The 18,601-nt window shown below is 38.8% G+C and overlaps 1 protein-coding gene across 2 annotated transcripts in view; it reads left to right on the forward strand.

Moving 5' to 3' along the window:
* The window catches only part of Slc26a7 (solute carrier family 26 member 7), a 121,421-nt gene that overhangs the window by 48,777 nt on the left and 54,043 nt on the right, over positions 1 to 18,601 (forward strand). For both annotated transcript variants that reach the window (XM_031366572.1, XM_031366573.1), the window contains exon 5: positions 10,397 to 10,561. In XM_031366572.1, the coding sequence (XP_031222432.1) occupies positions 10,397 to 10,561 (165 nt within the window). The remainder of the gene's footprint in view (positions 1 to 10,396; positions 10,562 to 18,601) is intronic.

Raw genomic sequence — 18,601 nt, forward strand, 5'->3', positions numbered from 1 at the left:
AACGAATAGACTATGGAGATGAAACTCAGGCAAGTACTTTACTGAACAGCCACCTGTAAGCCTTTGTACAGCATATTATAATTAGGAGATGGCATAATAGAATTTGTATTTCATCTACACTATTGCAACTGCTGAGTTGCATAGCTTATAATCTTATTTATTTATTCATTCTTTTATTTATTTATTTATTTATTTATTTATTTATTCATTCATTCACTTGTTCATTCGTTTGTTGAGATAAGGTGTCACTATGTAGCACAGGCTGTCCTCGAACTTGCAGTGTTGCTTCGGTCTGTTCAGTGCTGAGACTGAAGGCTTGTGTCACCAGGCCCAGCTTTCTAAACTGATCCTGAGAAAGGAAGGAGGGAAAGCAGAGCCTCTTCTTCATCTTCAGGAGCAGCTCTGCTCTTGCTCTTTCCCATATGTCACTTTGTGTGCAGTCTTAGCAGCCTGTGCTCCAGGCTCACACTATGAAGTGGGTAGAAATGTGGGTTCCATGCTTACTCAGTGGGTTGGCAGAGGTCTTTCTCCAGGCAAGTAGGGCTCTTTCCTCTGTCCACAAACATGGCTATGTAACTCTGTGTGGTCCCACAAGGCACTGCTCATTCCTTTTCTTCTAAGGCTTCTTGATACCAGGAAACGGTATTGGTGTGTTTGTCTTCCTTCATCCACTGCGGGCCTCTGTGGAACACAGAATGTTTATCCCTCTAATTCCAGCAGCTGGTGCTTAATAATGATGACTTAAAGAAATTCAAGAGGGAAAAGGTTAATTAAATGTTTGTGGCTTCACTATATGAAATAAGCAAAATTAAATGAAGATTATTTTCTTACTGTTACAGATTAGTCTTTATTTATTTTTGTTTCCATTTTTTTTTAAATCAAAGGACAGAAAAATCATTCTATATTTTTTAAATTGTACTACTTTTCTTAATGAAGGAGGTTAACAAAGCTTAGAACTTTCTAAGTTGGTCATATATTCTATGGTCCATTCTGATCTAGTGTATGTAACCATGTAGTCAGCAGAACCTCTACTTCTCTGTCACCATTATTCTCATACATGATGGGAAGTCAAGTTGCAACTCCACTGTCTATTAACTCCACACACTCCAGTGTCTCTTAGTAAAATGATGCCTCTGCCCATCTCAGTTGGCCTCCATGTTGTCTCTATTGGCTGGAGTAAAAAGGAAGACAGAGAATCAAACCATGCATCCCTGCAATTCTGATTCTCATGGTCTCTTGCTTCATTTAGTTCTGTCATGAAAATTCTGGCCACAAAATATATTATGGCATACTCTTTGACCACGGATGGAACTACAAATAAAAACAATTTTCAAAGCAAGTTTGTTTCTGATCTGTTCTGTGGCACAGTGAAGTTAAGCCCTGATTGTTTGCCAACGTGTTTGCCTGCTGAGTTATCGAGGCCGTTTCTGCTATCCTTTCTTATTCTGCGTGCCTTAGAGGCTGTATCTTTCTAACTCTGGTCACCCCTCTCATACTCAACTTTTAAATGACTGCTCCACATTCTAATGTTAGAATGAGTCCGTTAAAGTTTGGCTCTGACTTAGGAGCCAGACTTACAAAAGTCTTGGCAAAATTAGGTGTTTAATAAATGTATGGAAGAATGAGTCACTGGTTCCCGAGACACTCCCTTTTAACTCTTTTATACAGTACTCCTTCTTCTGACTTCTTACTGTATTTTTCTCTATTCCCTCTTGGCTAGTTTTGCTCCTTTTAAGCAAACAGAGCTGTCCTCTTCACATGACCCTGCTGAACTATTTTCCATCTATATGCCACTTCTGGAGTGCTTTTTAATCATTTCTCTGTCTTGAATCCCTCCTTAAGTGTAACAGACAATTTAAAACCTGTCCTGCAATAGTCTGTCTTTCTGCAGAATCCAGTGGCACATTTTCTTCTCTTTCCTTCTTTCCTTCTTCCTTCCTTCTCTCCCTCCCTTCCTCCCTTCTTTTTTCTCTTCCTCTTTCCCTCCCTACCTCAGTCCTTCCTTGGCTTCTTCTGTCTGTCCATCCACCTGTTTCTCTCTCCCTTCTTCCCTCTCTCCTCTCCTCCCTCTCCCCTTTCCTCTGTTTTTTTAAGATATAGTTTCTCTTTGTAGCCATGACAATCCTGAAACTTACTCTGTAGAACAGGCTGGCCTTGAACTCAGAGAGATCAGCCTGCCTCTGTCTCTCTAGTGCTGGGAGTAAATGTGTCACCACTACCTGGCTCCTTCCCTTCCCTTCCCTTCCCTTCCCTTCCCTTCCCTTTCTTTCTTTTTTTTTTTTTAAACATAGATTTTATTAGCATTTACTCATTATACATAACGTGTTCTATTAAGACATTTTTATACGTATATGTAGTGTACTATGACCACATTTACTGTCACATAGCCTACTGTTGAGGGAATGCTATGTTAAATGAAGAGTTAAGATGTAGAGACAATCTGCACAAATGTTTGGGATTATGTAGAGGACACCTGCCTATTGTATTTCATCAATCATATAGATTGGACTCAAGGATGTCTATTTTATATCTCAATACTATGATTATTTTGCTTGAGCTTTGGGCATTGGGAGCTCTTTTGTTGATTCCTTGGGTCTTGGGCCATGACACATTTATTTATCAACACTCTCTTATCCCTCTCCTATTCCTGGAAATTTCTTTCTAACTACTAGCTTTTCTTCTACTTTCAAGTCTATTTTTGGTGATCCAGGGAGTCTATCTAAGGTGACCATGGGTGACAGCACATTTTTTGGTCATTGGCATGTGTGTACTTAATGTCTTTCTCCTAGTATAATTATTTATGTACATGTCATGCCTTGGACCTCCAGATATTTGGTACTACTTGAGTCCTCCTTCCCCCTAGTGTCATGTGCCAGGACTCAGGACTTCCTCAGTCTATTGCCCACAGTCAAGTAAGAAAGAGTGATTTGTCAGTGAGGTCTATGGGAAAGAAGGAGGTTTTCTTCTTTAATGTAACTTTTACCTTTATGTCACAAAATAGTAAGTATATGGAGTAGTCATATAGCCTGTTCAGTTTCTCCTGTTAGCAACATCTTATGGCATTCTTGTCATGATTGAGGAACCCAATTGATAATATGGCTCTTAGCTCCACTCCATATGTGATGGTGACAGTTCCTGGATCTTAATCCAATGTGGTATTTACTGTAATAGTATCATCTCAGGTACTATATTACTTTTAGTTGATATAACAATGAGGGAAAGAAACTTTCTCACCCAGTTCTATGCGAGCTTATTTCTTTTTCTTCCTAAGCTTTATATTTTTTATTAGATATTTTCTTTTTTTATTGATTTAAGTTTTATTGCAGTATGGTGCAAAAAGATACATGATTTCAACTTATCTGAATTTGTTAACATTTAAAAACATATTTTAAGTAAATAGAATTATATCACATTCTTGTTTCCCTTTTGTACCCAACTCCTCCCAGAGACCCCCTTAAATACTTTTCATTTTTTTAATTTTGTCATATTCTTTAAAATTTATAAAATATTGTAACAATGAAAATGAGTATTATAAAAATTGTTTGATATAAACAACAATCAATTGAACAATCTTATCTACAGCAATATTGAAAATACATACATTTGTCTCAATATAAATTTGAAATAACTCCAAATATATTAACTTTATATTTTAAAATTATACATCATTACTAGTATTTTTTAAATGAACATAAATAGATAAAATCTTTTTGTTCCTTTGTTTCGTTTTTAGTAGAGCTTAAAATCCTGGCTCTTACTGTGGTACAAGCCCAAAATAAGAACAATATTTAGACATTGGAGTTCATTGTAATAAGGCTGTACTTCAATGACCCTCACATCACCAAAGGATTTTACCTCCATACTAACTAAGCTAAGAGTTGACAGTTCTGCTGTGCCAAGAAACGAATTGTAGGCATGATTTTTAGATGCAGATTTCTTGCTATGGTCAAAGCTATTTGACTGGAGTGATTGTCATCATTTTCAGCTCACAGAGAACAGGTTACATTCATTTAAGAAATGGTGTGTGTATTAAGATGGTCTATCCATGAAGTCATTCACCAACTGTTTCAATGAACAATGGTTCTGCTTGGAGGGTGGCACAGACATTAGGCAAGGGTAAGAATCTGGTTCTTTGGCTGTGGTGATTTTGAAACGCATTCATCTCAGAGAAAGAGTAACTTACAAAGTCCTCTTCTTCAAATTTGATACAAGAGTTACAAACATCAAGTAAAGCATTCAGTCTCACTCTTTGTTGTTCTCTTACAAGCCCCCTCCCAAGTTAATTGTCTATGTTTCTATTGGCTGGATAAATACTTTTGAAATATGTAAGCTGTTCTGAAAACCATAGTATAGTGTAAAAACATCAACTAAACAATCCTCCTAATAGAGAGGCTGAGATAAGAGACACCTGATTTCAAGGCCATTATGTTGTATACAGCAAGACAATGTCATGTACAAACAAGCAGAAAGTATATATGGATTGTACAATATTGGACCTATTTCTCCAATTACCAAATTAGAGAGACCACTGGATGACAACCAACAAACTTCTAATCCCTCATATTTTTGGATTTCAATCAATTAGGATATGTTGGTACTATTAATTTTTATATTAAGACATTAAGAAAAAGTAATTGCTACTTCCCGTTATTTTTGTTGGTAGAGGTGGAATTAGGTTTGTGTGGATTTGTTGAAAGATTACTTTCTTTCTTCTTCTAGAGTATAGTTTTGCTCCTTATGTTGGTGTTTTCCATCTATTATCCTTTGTAGGACTGGATTTGTGGAAAGATATTGTGTAAATTTCATTTTGTCATGGAATATCTTGTTTTCTCCATCTATGGTAATTGAGAGTTTTGCTGGGTATAGTGGCCTGGGCTAGCATTTGTGTTCTCTTACGGTCTGTATGACATCTTATGCAGGTGCTTATGCCTGGAGCGAAACTTCTCCATTTTTTAGCAGTTGTTGCTCACTTGCAGCTCTTTATTTACATCTGGGACCTTGTGGAATTTCCCCTGTTCACAGTGACAGACAAACTGTTGTTGTCATTTCTGTGGTCTTGCTTAGGCAAAACCATACTCTTCATATTTCTTGGGTGAATTTTTCTCTGTGTTGTCTAAGAGACATGCTCTAACAGCAGGCAGCCTAAGAGACATGCTCTAACAGCAGGCAGCCTGAGAGACATTCTCTAACAGCAGGCAGCCTGAGAGACATGCTCTAACAGCAGGCAGCCTGAGAGACATGCTCTAACAGCAGGCAGCCTGAGACTCTGTCTCTTATAATCTTTTGGACTCTCCTTCAGTAAAATTCCCTAAGCCTTAGTTGTCAGAATTGTGTTGGATATATACCAGTTGGAGTTTGGTAGTACACAGTCCTTATTCTCTGCATTTTGAGCAGTTGTGGCTCTCCATAATATTTACCATAAAGTACAAAAAGAGGCTTCTTTGGGGATGGGTGAGAGCTATGCATGTGTGTGGATATAAGGATGCATAATTAGAATATAGTTACAAATTATATTGGCTTAAGAAAATGGTAGCAATAGGTTCTCCTCTCAAGTCTATGACATCTCTAGTTATGGATAGTTGATAGGATTACAGAACTAGACATGAATTCCCTCCTATTGATCAGGTCTTACATCCAATAAGACATTTGCCCACAATATAAAAGTGCCACTATTGCCTCTTTGAGAATTCTGGAATCAGTGGTTTCTGACAATGACTAATGTCACAGATTGGCCATTACAGTAACATATGAAAGAGTTTCACCAACCTACAAAGCCTACCTTTAACTTCTGCCTTATTCTGTATTTTCAACTTGTTGGAAAAGAAGATGGACTTACTGTATCTATAGTCTTATCTTTTCCAGACTGTCATTCAAGGGAATCTTACATGCTGTTTACTTTTATTTACAATACAAAATCATTTGTATTTCCAACGCAAATTCTGTCTTGTTTTTTATCATTATGTTTTAAACTGAAAACAGATTGAAGGTTTTGATATTAAATTTTGCAAAGTATATCTTCATACATATCCATTTGGCCTTTTTTACTTTCTCAAATCCTTTGTTCACCCAGAGGATTTTCTACTACCCCATGGTACACTTCCTGTCATGTTCTTTCCGCTAGCCTACATACACTGTCCACCAAGCCTGACAAGGCACACTCCCCTAGCCTACAAACACTGTTCATCAAACCCGATGAGGCACACTCCTCTTTAAGGCTTCAGCTTCAAAGCTTTTCAAACTTCACCATCTAAATTCTCCTGTTAGGTTTCTTAAAAATTTCTTTTTATTTTTATCTTTTTACAGTCCTAAATCACATTCCTATTTCCCAGCAACTTCATTTCACCTTTCCTTCAATAGTTTATTGAATACTGATGATTTCCTTCAATTATTTCACTTTTCCTTAAGTATTTTGAGGTTTAAGCTGTGCCTTAAACTCTCCAATCTGCAACAATGTTATGCCTACCTTATTGTGGGTGTTTCATAAATGTTCATTGAATGGGTAGGTGATTTGCCATAGGAAAAAGGCTAGCTAGCTGGCACAGGAATGCTACCTGAAATGCATGCCGTATCACATTCACTCAAACATACTGTCATTTTTTACTCAAACTTTAACAAAATATCTGAAGGTCACTTGAAAAGAAGGGACTGAAATCTGAAATAAATTTAATTTATATAGAAGACATGATGTGTACATAGACATGATCAAATAATCCATGGTAGTGAACCTTGAAAATGTATGTCAGAGTTATTAAGCATTGGCCTGGAACATTGGTATTGCTATAAATAGCTGTAGTATATTGCATGAAATTTATGTTCTCATTATATAGTGAATGGGAATTTGGGAGAGTATAGTAACCAGAATATAATCATTATCATCATGCATGTCAGTAAAAGGAGCTATGGCTGTGTAGTATGTCATTTGCTTCAAATCCTTAGTAAGGACCCTCAGTGAAATATTCTTGAGAATCCCCATTTTATATTTTGTAAGCTTGAAGAAGAACTTGGATCTGTCTGTGGGTTCCATTTCTAAAGCACACTGTTCCAGGATGGAATGCCCTACACTCCGAATGGAGATATTTGTCTCTGTGTACCAGGATGTGAATGAACTGTTGCAGTGTGGATGGTGGGAAGATGGAGATCTTTTAACTCTCTCTCCCCCTCTTCTCTCTTTGCCCATCCCACTCCTTCCCTTCCTCTCTTTCTTCTCCACCTCTTCTTCCTCCTCCTCACTTCTGCCATTGTTCTGGGTTATGAAGAATGCTGTAGATAGAATATCAAATATTCAAAGACATGGATTAATTCAGAATTTATATTGTAAGTAAAAGTAAGTAACATGAAGTTCCTTTACATGATGCGTTTTCCATTTTTTTTTTCTAGACAAGGTCTCTCTTTCCTTGGTTATCCTGCAACTCACTCTGTAGACCAGATTGGCCTTGAACTCATATCGACCCAGATCCACCTGCGTCTGCTTCCCAAGTGCTGGCACTAAAAACATGCATCATCAATGCCTGGCTTACACAACACACTTGAAAAGCTAAGACTATAACACAGTAAGCAAATCTAGGTTTCCAATAACTTGAAAACAAAGAAAAGGAAAGGAAAGACAGATGCAAACAAGCCTCCACCACGTGTTTGCAATCCCTGCTGGAGGCCCACTGGGCTGTGTGAGAAGGAGACCAGTTGGCCTTTCACTCAAGTACTCTCTGTTCCAAGTGTTTGCTCCTTGCTGGCATGGCAGGCTGTTTTAAAGGCACAGAGTAGTGGGCATATAGTGTATTACAACAGTTGAGGCTCTGGTGTTTTAAAAGACGATAGGTCCTTGTCTTGGATTTCTGAGGCTTAGGAGTTTTCAATATTTGAAACAGTTAGAATCTTTTGATACCCCGGAGTTGTCCTAGAAGCTTCAATTGTGGAAATGACAAAGGGGTTAGTGGAAGTTTGTAGTGTAGGCAGTTACCACTTCAGATTTCTCTGCACAGCAAGTCGTAAACCCATCTGAAGAGATCTTGTAATTTAAGAAATGAATCAAAAGCAGTTGAAATGAAGATAGCCTGTACAAAGCCTTTTAAGAGTTTTCCTCTCAAAATAACGATTCTTTCTATGTCACACATATAGGAACTTCCCACCCAACCTTCCACCCATGTGTAACATTTTATTTTTGTGAATAGCTTCCAGAGTTTAAAGATCTGAACTACATAAGCCGGGCAGTGGTGGTGCATGCCTTTAATCCCAGCACTTGGGAGGCAGAGGCAGATTATTTTTCTGAGTTCGAGGCCAGCCTGGTCTACAGAGTGAGTTCCAATACAGCCAAGGCGACACAGAGAAACTGTCTCGAAAAACAAAAACAAAAAACAAAACAAAACCAAAAGAAAAAAAAAAGATGTGAACTACATCTATGGTTCACTTAAATAAAATGAAGATTCAATTCTACTGTTCTTTGTCTTTTAATAATATTCTAGTTTCATCTTCATGACCTAAAAGAGTTAATACCATATAAATGAGAACTCATGATCTCATGACCTTGCTTATAAAGAGATACTTGGGAATTCTTGGTTCAGTATTTTTCTTGATTGTGTTTTTAGAAGAAAACTGACAGACTGTGTCGAGAGAGGCCACAAAGATCACTGTGTTCCTTTAGTGCCCATAAGCTTGCTTGTATTGGAGCTTCCAGCAGGGCCTTGTTTCTGCTTTCCAAGCTAACATAAGGCTTCTGAAACAAACCATATTACCAGATGCTATGGCCAGATGCTGCAGCCTTCTCTTCCCTTGTTGGCTATGGGAGATTGCCTCTTTTCTGTTTTAATGACAATCATTCTTCTCTTATCATATATTGGATAAAAGGTGGTAGCTAAGCTGCAACAATTCAAATATAACCCTTTCTGCACTCACATTCTTTCAAGGATTCCAGACTGAGAAAATATGCTGGGGTCATGTTTGCCTTCTCAAAACTGATGGCTAGTTTCCTATACAGAGTAGATATAAAAAATACCTCATGGTATCTTTCTATATCATCTGTTCTGCGTTATTTACAGGCTTCAAATCATTTTCATGTATCATTTCACATGCACCTTACCACCATAACTCTAACAGTTGAACAGGGCAGATATCACTCTAATAATTTATGGAAGATGGTTTAGCTCAGAGAATTGCAGACATATATTTAGGATGTGGGAGAAAACAGGATCAGAAAGCTAAACTTCCATTTTAATATGAGAGTATTATTGTTGGCAGCCAACGATGAATAGTGATGCTATCAATGCATGTTCTGGTGATACTAGATAACATTTTGAACTTCAGAGTCTCACTATTAACTTCTTGATGGCAGGAAATCCCATTGCTGTTCTTCCTTCTGGTTTCTTCTTAATCTCATTTTCCAACAGGAATTTTAAGACTTGACCTAGATACTATTATTAAAACATGGCCTTGTTTCCCTTTTCTGGAAGGGATACTCACAAATATAATTTAGTGTTACTTCCAAACTACTAAGTCTTATTTTTTACTGATCCTGTGACTGAGTTTATATAGTCAAAGATCTTAAAGCTGTTTCTGTTCCTCTGGCAAAAGATATGATTGCAATGGCAAGAGCCCACTTTTGCCTTATCCTGAGCTTGTTTGGAGATGGAGGATGATGCGGTCAGTCATTAAGTGCTTACTGTTTCTATAGTGATTCTATAAAGTCCTGCTTCTTAAGAGGCATCCCTGTTCCCCATCTCTGTCCATAGTCTCCACTCAGCATCTTGGTCTTCGAGTCTTCATAGTAAATCCTAACGTTTTAGAGAGGCCTTACGGGCATCTTTTACTCCCATTTTTCAGAAGCTGAGGTAAAAAGTCCCTCATCTCTTCAGTGCTTACGGAGTTATGCATTTATTAGGTATTAAGTAGTGAATCATCATATAATTATATACATTGATGCAAATTTGATTTTTTCTTCCACGGAGATCCACATGTTCATTCCTTTCTCTTCCCCTTTTAAAAGAAACTGCCTCCAACTTTTGCAGCACAGTTAAACACCAGAATGGTTCTGTTGCATTTTGTCAGTACTGTGAACTCCAGGGGAAGGAATACAGAAGGCCTGGTCAGTGCTGATGACGGGACTCCCAGTAGCAGAATAAGAAAAAGAAAGGTCAACATTTAGAAAAACAAAACAAAAACAAACAAACAAAAAAAACTATTGGTTTAATTGTAATGAAATCATGTATACTGTACTTGGTACAGTTTAGAACATCTTAGAATTTTGTAATATTCTCAAAATTATGCAAATACTAAATATATAAAGTTTAAGAATACCATTTACTCCAGCTCATGATCTGTCTATAAAAGGTGTCTGATATTCCCTCTTCAGGAATTTTGAGTGTGTGACCTGCACCTGATGTCCAACTCTCCTCTGTCATTTCAGCTGGTCATGTTTGTGCTGCAGCTGGGCAGTGCCACATTCCTGCTTACAGAGCCTGTGATTAGCGCCATGACCACAGGGGCTGCCACGCATGTCGTGACGTCACAAGTCAAGTATCTCTTGGGAATAAAAATGCCGTATATATCCGGACCACTGGGATTCTTTTATGTGAGTTTTCTGTCTCTGTTGTTTATATAATCTGGGTATATATTTCATAAAATTCAGTTTAGCTTACTATATATAGTTCCAAGAGTTTTCTGTACCACAGAAAGTTGGGTTCAAATTTTAAAATAATAGGGTGTTTTAAATGTGATTGGTGTATGAAACTAGTTTAATGAGTACAACTTACTGATTTTGGAAATCATTCCTTATAGTGAATAATTGAATATAAGTTGGGCGTTTGGTGAGAAAAAAAAATAGCGAGGTGGTTTTAGGAGTCAGATCTGTTGCCAAGTTCTAATGAAATCCATCTACCAGGCTCTTGATCCACTCTATCACATTCTTTCAGAACTGTGAACTCCAGTAGGGATCAAAACAGAGGTGTGGTTGGTAGTGGTGACTGGAGCCCAGTAGCAGACAATCAGCTACTAAAAGCTGTCTGAATTTGAGAGGAATGACTGACCAGTTTTAGCATATTTCCACAATAGCATTCCATCGCTCTTGTTTTCTTCGGAGACTTGATTTAAAATCCATGACTGCTTAGGACTTTGCATTCAATTGGAACTTTATAACAACTACAGCAAATATTCAAGTAACGGATGTCATGGCCAACATTTTACTTAGGTTATTGCTGTGTTCTAATTTTAGTGTTTTATAACAAGAGTTGTGCCACCCTTAGTCTTAAAGTTAATTTTCTGACCTAGCACCCAGCTCTATGGAAGTACAATAGCCTACTGGTTGAATTTCTGTTTTGGAGGTGATTGCTGGTACTTCTCAGTTTTCTGTGCCCCAGCAGGGATTCTCTTCATGTGCATATCATTATCTACACTGTTTTCTTCTTTCTTTTTTTCCTCATGTGTATGTGCTTTCTCGTATGTGTGGGCACATGTGTGAGGCATGTGTGTATGGGGAGGCTGTGTTTGACTTCAGTCGTTTTCCTCACTTGCTTTCTACCTTCTTCATTGGGACAGGGTTTCTCACTGAAAACAGTGTTCATGAGCATTGTTTATTTAGCCATCCGGTTTGCTCTGGAAATCCTTTCTCTGTCTTGTAAACACTGGAATTGCAAGCAGAACCTCCTTGCCTACCTGGCATTTATAAGATTCAGGGATCTGAACATTTTGCCTGCATGACAAGCACTTTAACTTCTGAGCTATCTCCTGAGCCCTACTGATTATTTAAAACAGATTTCAAGTTTTAGAATTACTCTTAGCAAAATGGTATAATTTTCCCACCAAATTCTATCTAGAAATTTCAACATATTGATATTTCACTACATCTTTATCATTGCTAAGTCTGGTTATTACTGTCTGCCCCCTTTGCCCTCCCCCCCTCCCTTTTGATATGCCAACCAGTGGTACAGCTGGACCTAGCATGAAAAGTAAAAAGAGAAATGCTGTAATTATAGAATAATTTCAGAAATAAAAGGAAAAAGAGATTCTAGATACTGTGCATACACATAGGGAATTCTCAAAGACTTAATAATATATTTTTTTTAAAGTGTGAGACTAAGAGAGATATACAGACATTCTCCTTAGTGGCATTGTACACATGTAGTGTTTAGGGCATTTGTCAGCACTAAGGAGAAGATGTATATGTGCATTTCCACGTATGTAAAACAGAAATGACCAAAGACACAGAAGTAAACACAACTTGGAATGAATGTTATGAAATAAAAATAACCAGCTTGATGTTTGGAAAAACATAGTATCAATTGTATTAAAGACCTTTTCTCCAGTAATAAAATAGTAAGAAAGACAGTAATTGGTGATATGGTGTTGCACGTCGGGTCTGGAGTTCTGTTGCTTAGATAATATCTGGCTCAGTGATTCATTCATTGCAAGAAAGCTTAAAATCAAAACAAGAAAACTGGAGCTGTGCCTGGAAGCAACATAATCCATGCTCCACCTCAAACAAAAGCAGAGCAGAGTGGCTGTAAGCCATTAGATGGCTGGCTAGGAGTTAAGACCTTCGGTGACTCCCAGTCTCCAGGACAAAATAGAATTGGAGAAGATTCTGCCTTGACCTGCCTGGGAATGGACTGTTAATCCACACATATGCAGGGGTAGAGAACACACAGGGTTAGAACTGAGCCCTGCTTGCGCATGTCCACGTATATAGATGGTCAGATCATCTTTGTTTTCAGAAGTGTGATAAAGAAACAGGCCACACTGACTTGGGAATGGCATGGTTCCTGCCACCCCAGTGTTACTGTGTAGACATGATCACTGAAGCTTTGTGGATGTGACTCCTGCTCCCACTTTTTTTTCTCATGAGGTGAACTGCAGGTTACTTTATCTTATCTAGATCAAACATTGCGGCACCTTTGAAGACCTTTTGTAAGATCCTACACCGGGACTGACTCACAGCTAAGTGCTTAATGTAGAATGCAGATTTTAAATTCACATCATTCAGCTACTGGAAGATGCCATACTTTTTTTCTGATAGAAAAATTTTAAAATATGTTAACTCTTGCTGCCCTGTGTCAGAGGACCCTGTGCTCTCAGGCTGGTCAGAAGTGAGGGTTCTTTGTTCTTGGTCAATGTGGTAGCACTTCTGTGTCAAAATTTGTAGCGGTTCAAGACAGGAATGACACAAACTAATACTCTGAGCAGTTGAGAGACTAAGGGAGGAAGTAAAAATCACATGAGTCTGAGGCCAGTCTGGAATGTATAGTGAGTTACTGGTGAGCTTGAGCTACATAGTGAATTACCAGCCAACCCATTGTACATAGTGTGACTATCTAAAAAGAAGAAAATGTGGTAGTTGAGTATTAGTTTGAAATTTAATCTGTTCCCAGTGGATCATTTTTACTGGGATAGTTGAAAAAGAGTTTCAGGACAGTTCAGTTGAATCTGGTGATCAGAATGTAAAGTTGATCTTGTCCCTGATTATTTGAGCTGTACCTGAAAGAGGAGGCCTGAACTCGGCACTGTAATGCAGAGCAGAGGAGGCCAGAACTCAGAGCAGATAACAGGCCATGGCCACTGGATCGCAGTACTTGGAGGAAAGTCAGTAGGAATAAGTTGGGGTGATTTGCTTTTTAACTACTTCCTTCTGAGTTTTTTTATAGTCTGTTTGAAAGTTAACCAGGTTGTGGGGGAAAAAGGACCACGCCTCATCACATAAATTAAAGTATAGAATATTTTATAAGAATGCATAATGAGTCTGTCACCAATCTTATGGTCTGGGACACTGATTTTTATTTTTAAAAATCATGTTTAGCTTATATGTGCTCTAATTTGTTCCAGCTGTATTGATCTTTACTGTCAATTTTGAGAGAAAATATCTTGTCCTTTTGTTCTGATCCTGTGTTTGCAGTCGATATTATTGCCCGATGCTACAACAGTGGCTGCCCCAGGGCTTGTTTCCTCATGGATGCCAGTCTGTGCAATAAAGAGAAGTCTGTTATCTAAATTGAATTGGTAACACCTCTGTCCAATGGCCTCTCTGGGCTGGAAAATGTATTCCCCTCAATGAGACACTTTTAGCATGATTTAAGTCAGATACATAAAATGCTATACACCCACACACACACTCTTACACACACATGCACATATACATGCACACACACATGTGTGTATAATGAATATATGATATATAATGAATATACCATATGTACACACACACACATACACACACATATACACGCACATACACGAAGAGACTTTAATATAGTTACTTACAGGTTGCAGTCCAGCCAGTCCAACAACAGAAAGGCCAAGCATCCAGTAGCTGTTCAATCCATGAGGTTGAATATCTGAGCTGTTCTGCAGTCTATGCGGACTCCCAAAGACGTAGGCTCTTATACCAGTGAAGGCATGCCTCAACGTCAGGATAGGTGAACTTTACAGCCAGAGTGAGGGTAAGTAGGGAAAAAGCAAAAGTTCCCTTCTTCTATGTCTTTTCTGAAGGCTGGCAGTGGAAGGCATGGCTAGACTCTAGCTGCCCATTTTGTTAACTAATGGCAAAAATATTATGAAGGGTTATAAAAAAGACTGGGGCATAGCTATTCATTAAATGCAAGCCATTGCCTTCTGACTAGTAATAAACAGATATAAAAACCCTAGATTCTTCAAGCTTCTGATTAAGTAATAAACACCGATTCTTTTCCTCTCTAGAGGTTTATGCAGATGCACAAGATGAAGCAACAAAGTGAAGTTCCATGTCTCTTTGCAGTGTAAAAATCATAGTGAACTGGAAATTTATAAATCTTGAAAGTAAATATTTGTTTGTCTATTTCATTTATTTTATTTATTTACATTCCAAATGTTGCCCTCTCCCTGGTCCCCCTTCTCAGAGTTCCTCATCTCATCCCCCTCCACTTTGCCTCTGAGAGAGTGAGCTCCCCCCTGCCCAGAACGCCGCTTTGCTTGGGGCATCAAGTCTCTAGAGGATTAGGCACATCCTCTCCCACTGGAGGCCAGACAAGAAAGTCCTCTATTACATCTTGCTGGGGGCCCTTAGACCAGCCATGCATGCCATTTGAAGCTCCCAGGGGTCTTGGCTAGTTAACGCTGTTGGGCTTCCTATGGTGTTGCCAGCCCTTCCATTCTTCCAGCTCTTCCCCCAGCCTCAGTCGCATGGTTGGCTGTAAGTATCTGCACCTGTCTCAGTCAGCTGCTCATAGAGCCTCTCAGAGGACAGTCATGCTAGGCTCCTGTCTGCAAACACATCATTGCATCAGTAAGAGTGTCAGGCCTTGGTGCCTGCCCATGGGATGGATCCCAAGTTGGGCCAGTCACAAGTTGGCCAATCCTTTAGTCTTTGCTTCATTTTTGTCCCTACATTTCTTTCAGACAAGAACAATTCTGGGCCCAAAATTTTGAAGGTGGGTTGGTGTCCCTTTCCCTCCAATGGGGGCTTTGTCTAACTACTGGAGGTGGTCTCTTTAGGTTCCATCTCCCCACTGTTGGGCATTTCAGCTTAGATACCTGAAGATCCAGCTACACTGCTCCTAGGCATATACCCAAACGATGCTCCACCATTCCACAAGGATACATGCTCCACTGTGTTCATAGCCATGAACTTATTCATAATAGCCAAAAACTGGAAGCAACCCAGATGTCCCTCAAGCAAAGAATAGATACAGAAAAAATAATGTGGCTCATTTATACAATGGAATACTACTCAGCTATTAAAAATGAGGACATCATGAATTTTGCAGGCAAATGGATAGAACTAGAGATTATCATCTTGAGTGAGGTAACAGATACAAATGGATATATACATGCATGGTGTGTACTCACTGATAAATGGATATTAGCAAAAGAGTACAGAGTACTCATGATATACCACACAGAACATAAGAAGTTAAATAAGAAGAAAGGCCCAAGTAAGAAAGCTTCAGTCTCACTTAGAATGGGGAACAAAAGCAGAGGGAAGGAGAGAGCTGGGTGAGAGAGGGGAGGGGTAGGAGAAAAGTGGGCAGGATCAGGTATGGGGGAAGACAGGAGAGAAGGCCAGAGGGCCAAGAGAATGAAGGAAAATATTCAGCTGTCAGGGGTGGGGGATGAGGGTGGGGGGGATCCCCTAGAACGTCCCAGAGACATGGGATATGAGAGGCTCCCAGGACTCAAAGTAGGTGAAAGTAAATATTTTTGTTGTTAGTGAGAACTCATCCTGAGACTTGAAGTTGCATTATATTTTAAAATTTATTTAAAATTTTCCATTGATTCAGCCCTCAATCTCTTCTTCAAATATATTCTTACTTCATAAGTTATGTACTATACTTTAATATATTTAAGAGAAACAGAAAGAGTCATGTTAGAAGGGTCTTGGAGTCCTGGCTCAGCAGTTCAAGTGTCCTGTTCTGTTCTTTCTGCAGAGTCAGGTATTTGGCTCATACGTGAGTTGATTCCCCAAACACATAACAGAGAAAGCCTTAATTCTTTAGAATGAAAAATGCTTTTTTAAAAACTGAAAGATGATGAAGTATGTCTTTAGTAGAAAGGATGTTTACCCTAAGGGCATAATAAAAATGACAAAAATTCCTCATTCATGTTTGCACATGTGGATTCCTTGAGAAGGCGCCAGTGTTGAGCCTGAACCAGCCTATGGGAAGTGTGGCAAAGCTGATTTCAGCAGCCTGGCTCTGATTCCTCTAGACACTAATGGACAGTTCTGTGCATTAAATCCAAGAGAGAAGGCAAACTTGGCAATCCTTTTCCAATGAACCTTCTTGGAAAGTTTTTACTTTCAGCCTTTATGCAGACTTTCTGAAATGGAGTAAGACTTGCATGTGTGCCTATGCTCCAAATCATGAGCACAGCACTTCAATGCTTTGCTGTACAAACTGCAAAAGCAAAACCCAAGAATGTTAATAAAGTGGAATTGAAATGCCAGAAGGGAATCAGAGCCAACGAAACATTTTCTTTTATAGAGAATGAGATCACAACTAAGTGTGTACAAATGAAGTTTATATTTGGAGAACAAATCTACTTTGAAGATACAGGCCCTATGGGACTCCAAATCAAGAATACACTTTGGTGGCTTATGAACGGCCCCATTTTCTCTTGCAGATACTGTGATGTTTCTGTTGTGAGTTCCATGAATGCCCATATACCATAAAAATAACAGGACAAGCTGAAAGGGAGAGAAGCAGAATGATTATCTGCAGCAGGATTCAATCAGCCCTGCAGTGTATAGAAAATGTGAATATGGAGTAATTACATGGACATTTACAATAAAGGTTACTTTTAAATTTTAAACAAGACAGCAAATATTTTTGCAACTCAACCATCTTGGGCTAAGTACCTTCTATCCCCCACAGTTCACTGAAAAAATGCACCACCACAAAACCCAGTGCTCAAGTAATTCAAATTAAGCTTATTTTTCTAAACAAGGGATGGCCGAGTGCCAGGTGGGCCTTGGTATGCTTGGCTGCATGTTTGGCCAAGAGAATTTTGTGTGCCCATGTTGTCTCTAGCTGCTTGACATACCATGTTTCCCATTCTGGCCAGAGACTTCATTTATCCCTTGAAGCAGAGCAAATGGATTTAATCCTAGTATGAGATACAATTGTTGATCAGAAATTTAAAAACAGTCATGTAAAAATGTATAGAATGCTGTTTCTCATTCTTTCTGGTGCTTTGTTTATATTAATGAAAATGTAACCTGAGACTGATATTCAATTTTTTTCTCTTTTATTTGGTATTTGTGTTCACCACTTTGGGGCATGGAATTATAAGAAGCTTATCAGCACTGATTTTAAAGTATTTAATAATGTAATGGTATGTAGGCAAAGCTGATATGAGACATCCAAATCTGAGAAGCAAGGAAACTTTTTTAAACATTAGTTTGGAAATGATGAAAGGTGGATTTAGAGAGATGTGAGTTTATCAGAGCTTGGATTCCGATATCATCTGGTGGACAGAAACTCTGTAGGGAGGACCATGCTGACGTCATTGAGAGGCATATGTACCAATGCTATGATTCTTTTCTTTTTCCTTTTCCACTTTTTTTATTACTTAATTTTTTTTATTGGATATTTTCTTTATCTACATTTCAAATGTTAGCCCTTTTCCCAGTTTCCCTCCCTCCTGGAAACATTCTACCCCTGCTTCTATGAGGCTGTTCCTCCACCCACCCACCCACTTCCACCTCCCCATCCTCTATTCTCCTACACTCGGACATCTATGGAGGCTTCATAGGACCAAGGACTTCTCTTTCCATGGTGCATGACAAGGCCATCCTCTGCTACCTATGTGGCCAGAGCCATGTGTACTCCTTTGTTGATGTGTTAGTCCCTGAGAGTTCTGCGGGGGGGTGGGGGGGAGCTGGTTGGTTCATATTGTTGTTCTTCCTTTGGGGTTGCAAACCCCTTCAATTCTTTCAGTCCCTTCTCTAACTCCTCTGTTAGGGACCCCATGATCAATCCGATGGTTGGCTGCTAACATCTGCCTCTGTATTTGTAAGACTCTGGCAGGGCCTCTCAGGAGACAACTATATCAGGCTCCTTTCAGCATGTACTTGTTGGCGTCCACAATAGTATCTGAAAAAATAGAAGCAGTCATTAGTAGTCTCCCAACCAAAAAAAAAAAAAAAAAA

This window comes from Mastomys coucha, unplaced genomic scaffold, assembly GCF_008632895.1.
Source record: "Mastomys coucha isolate ucsf_1 unplaced genomic scaffold, UCSF_Mcou_1 pScaffold14, whole genome shotgun sequence".
NCBI lineage: Eukaryota > Metazoa > Chordata > Mammalia > Rodentia > Muridae > Mastomys > Mastomys coucha.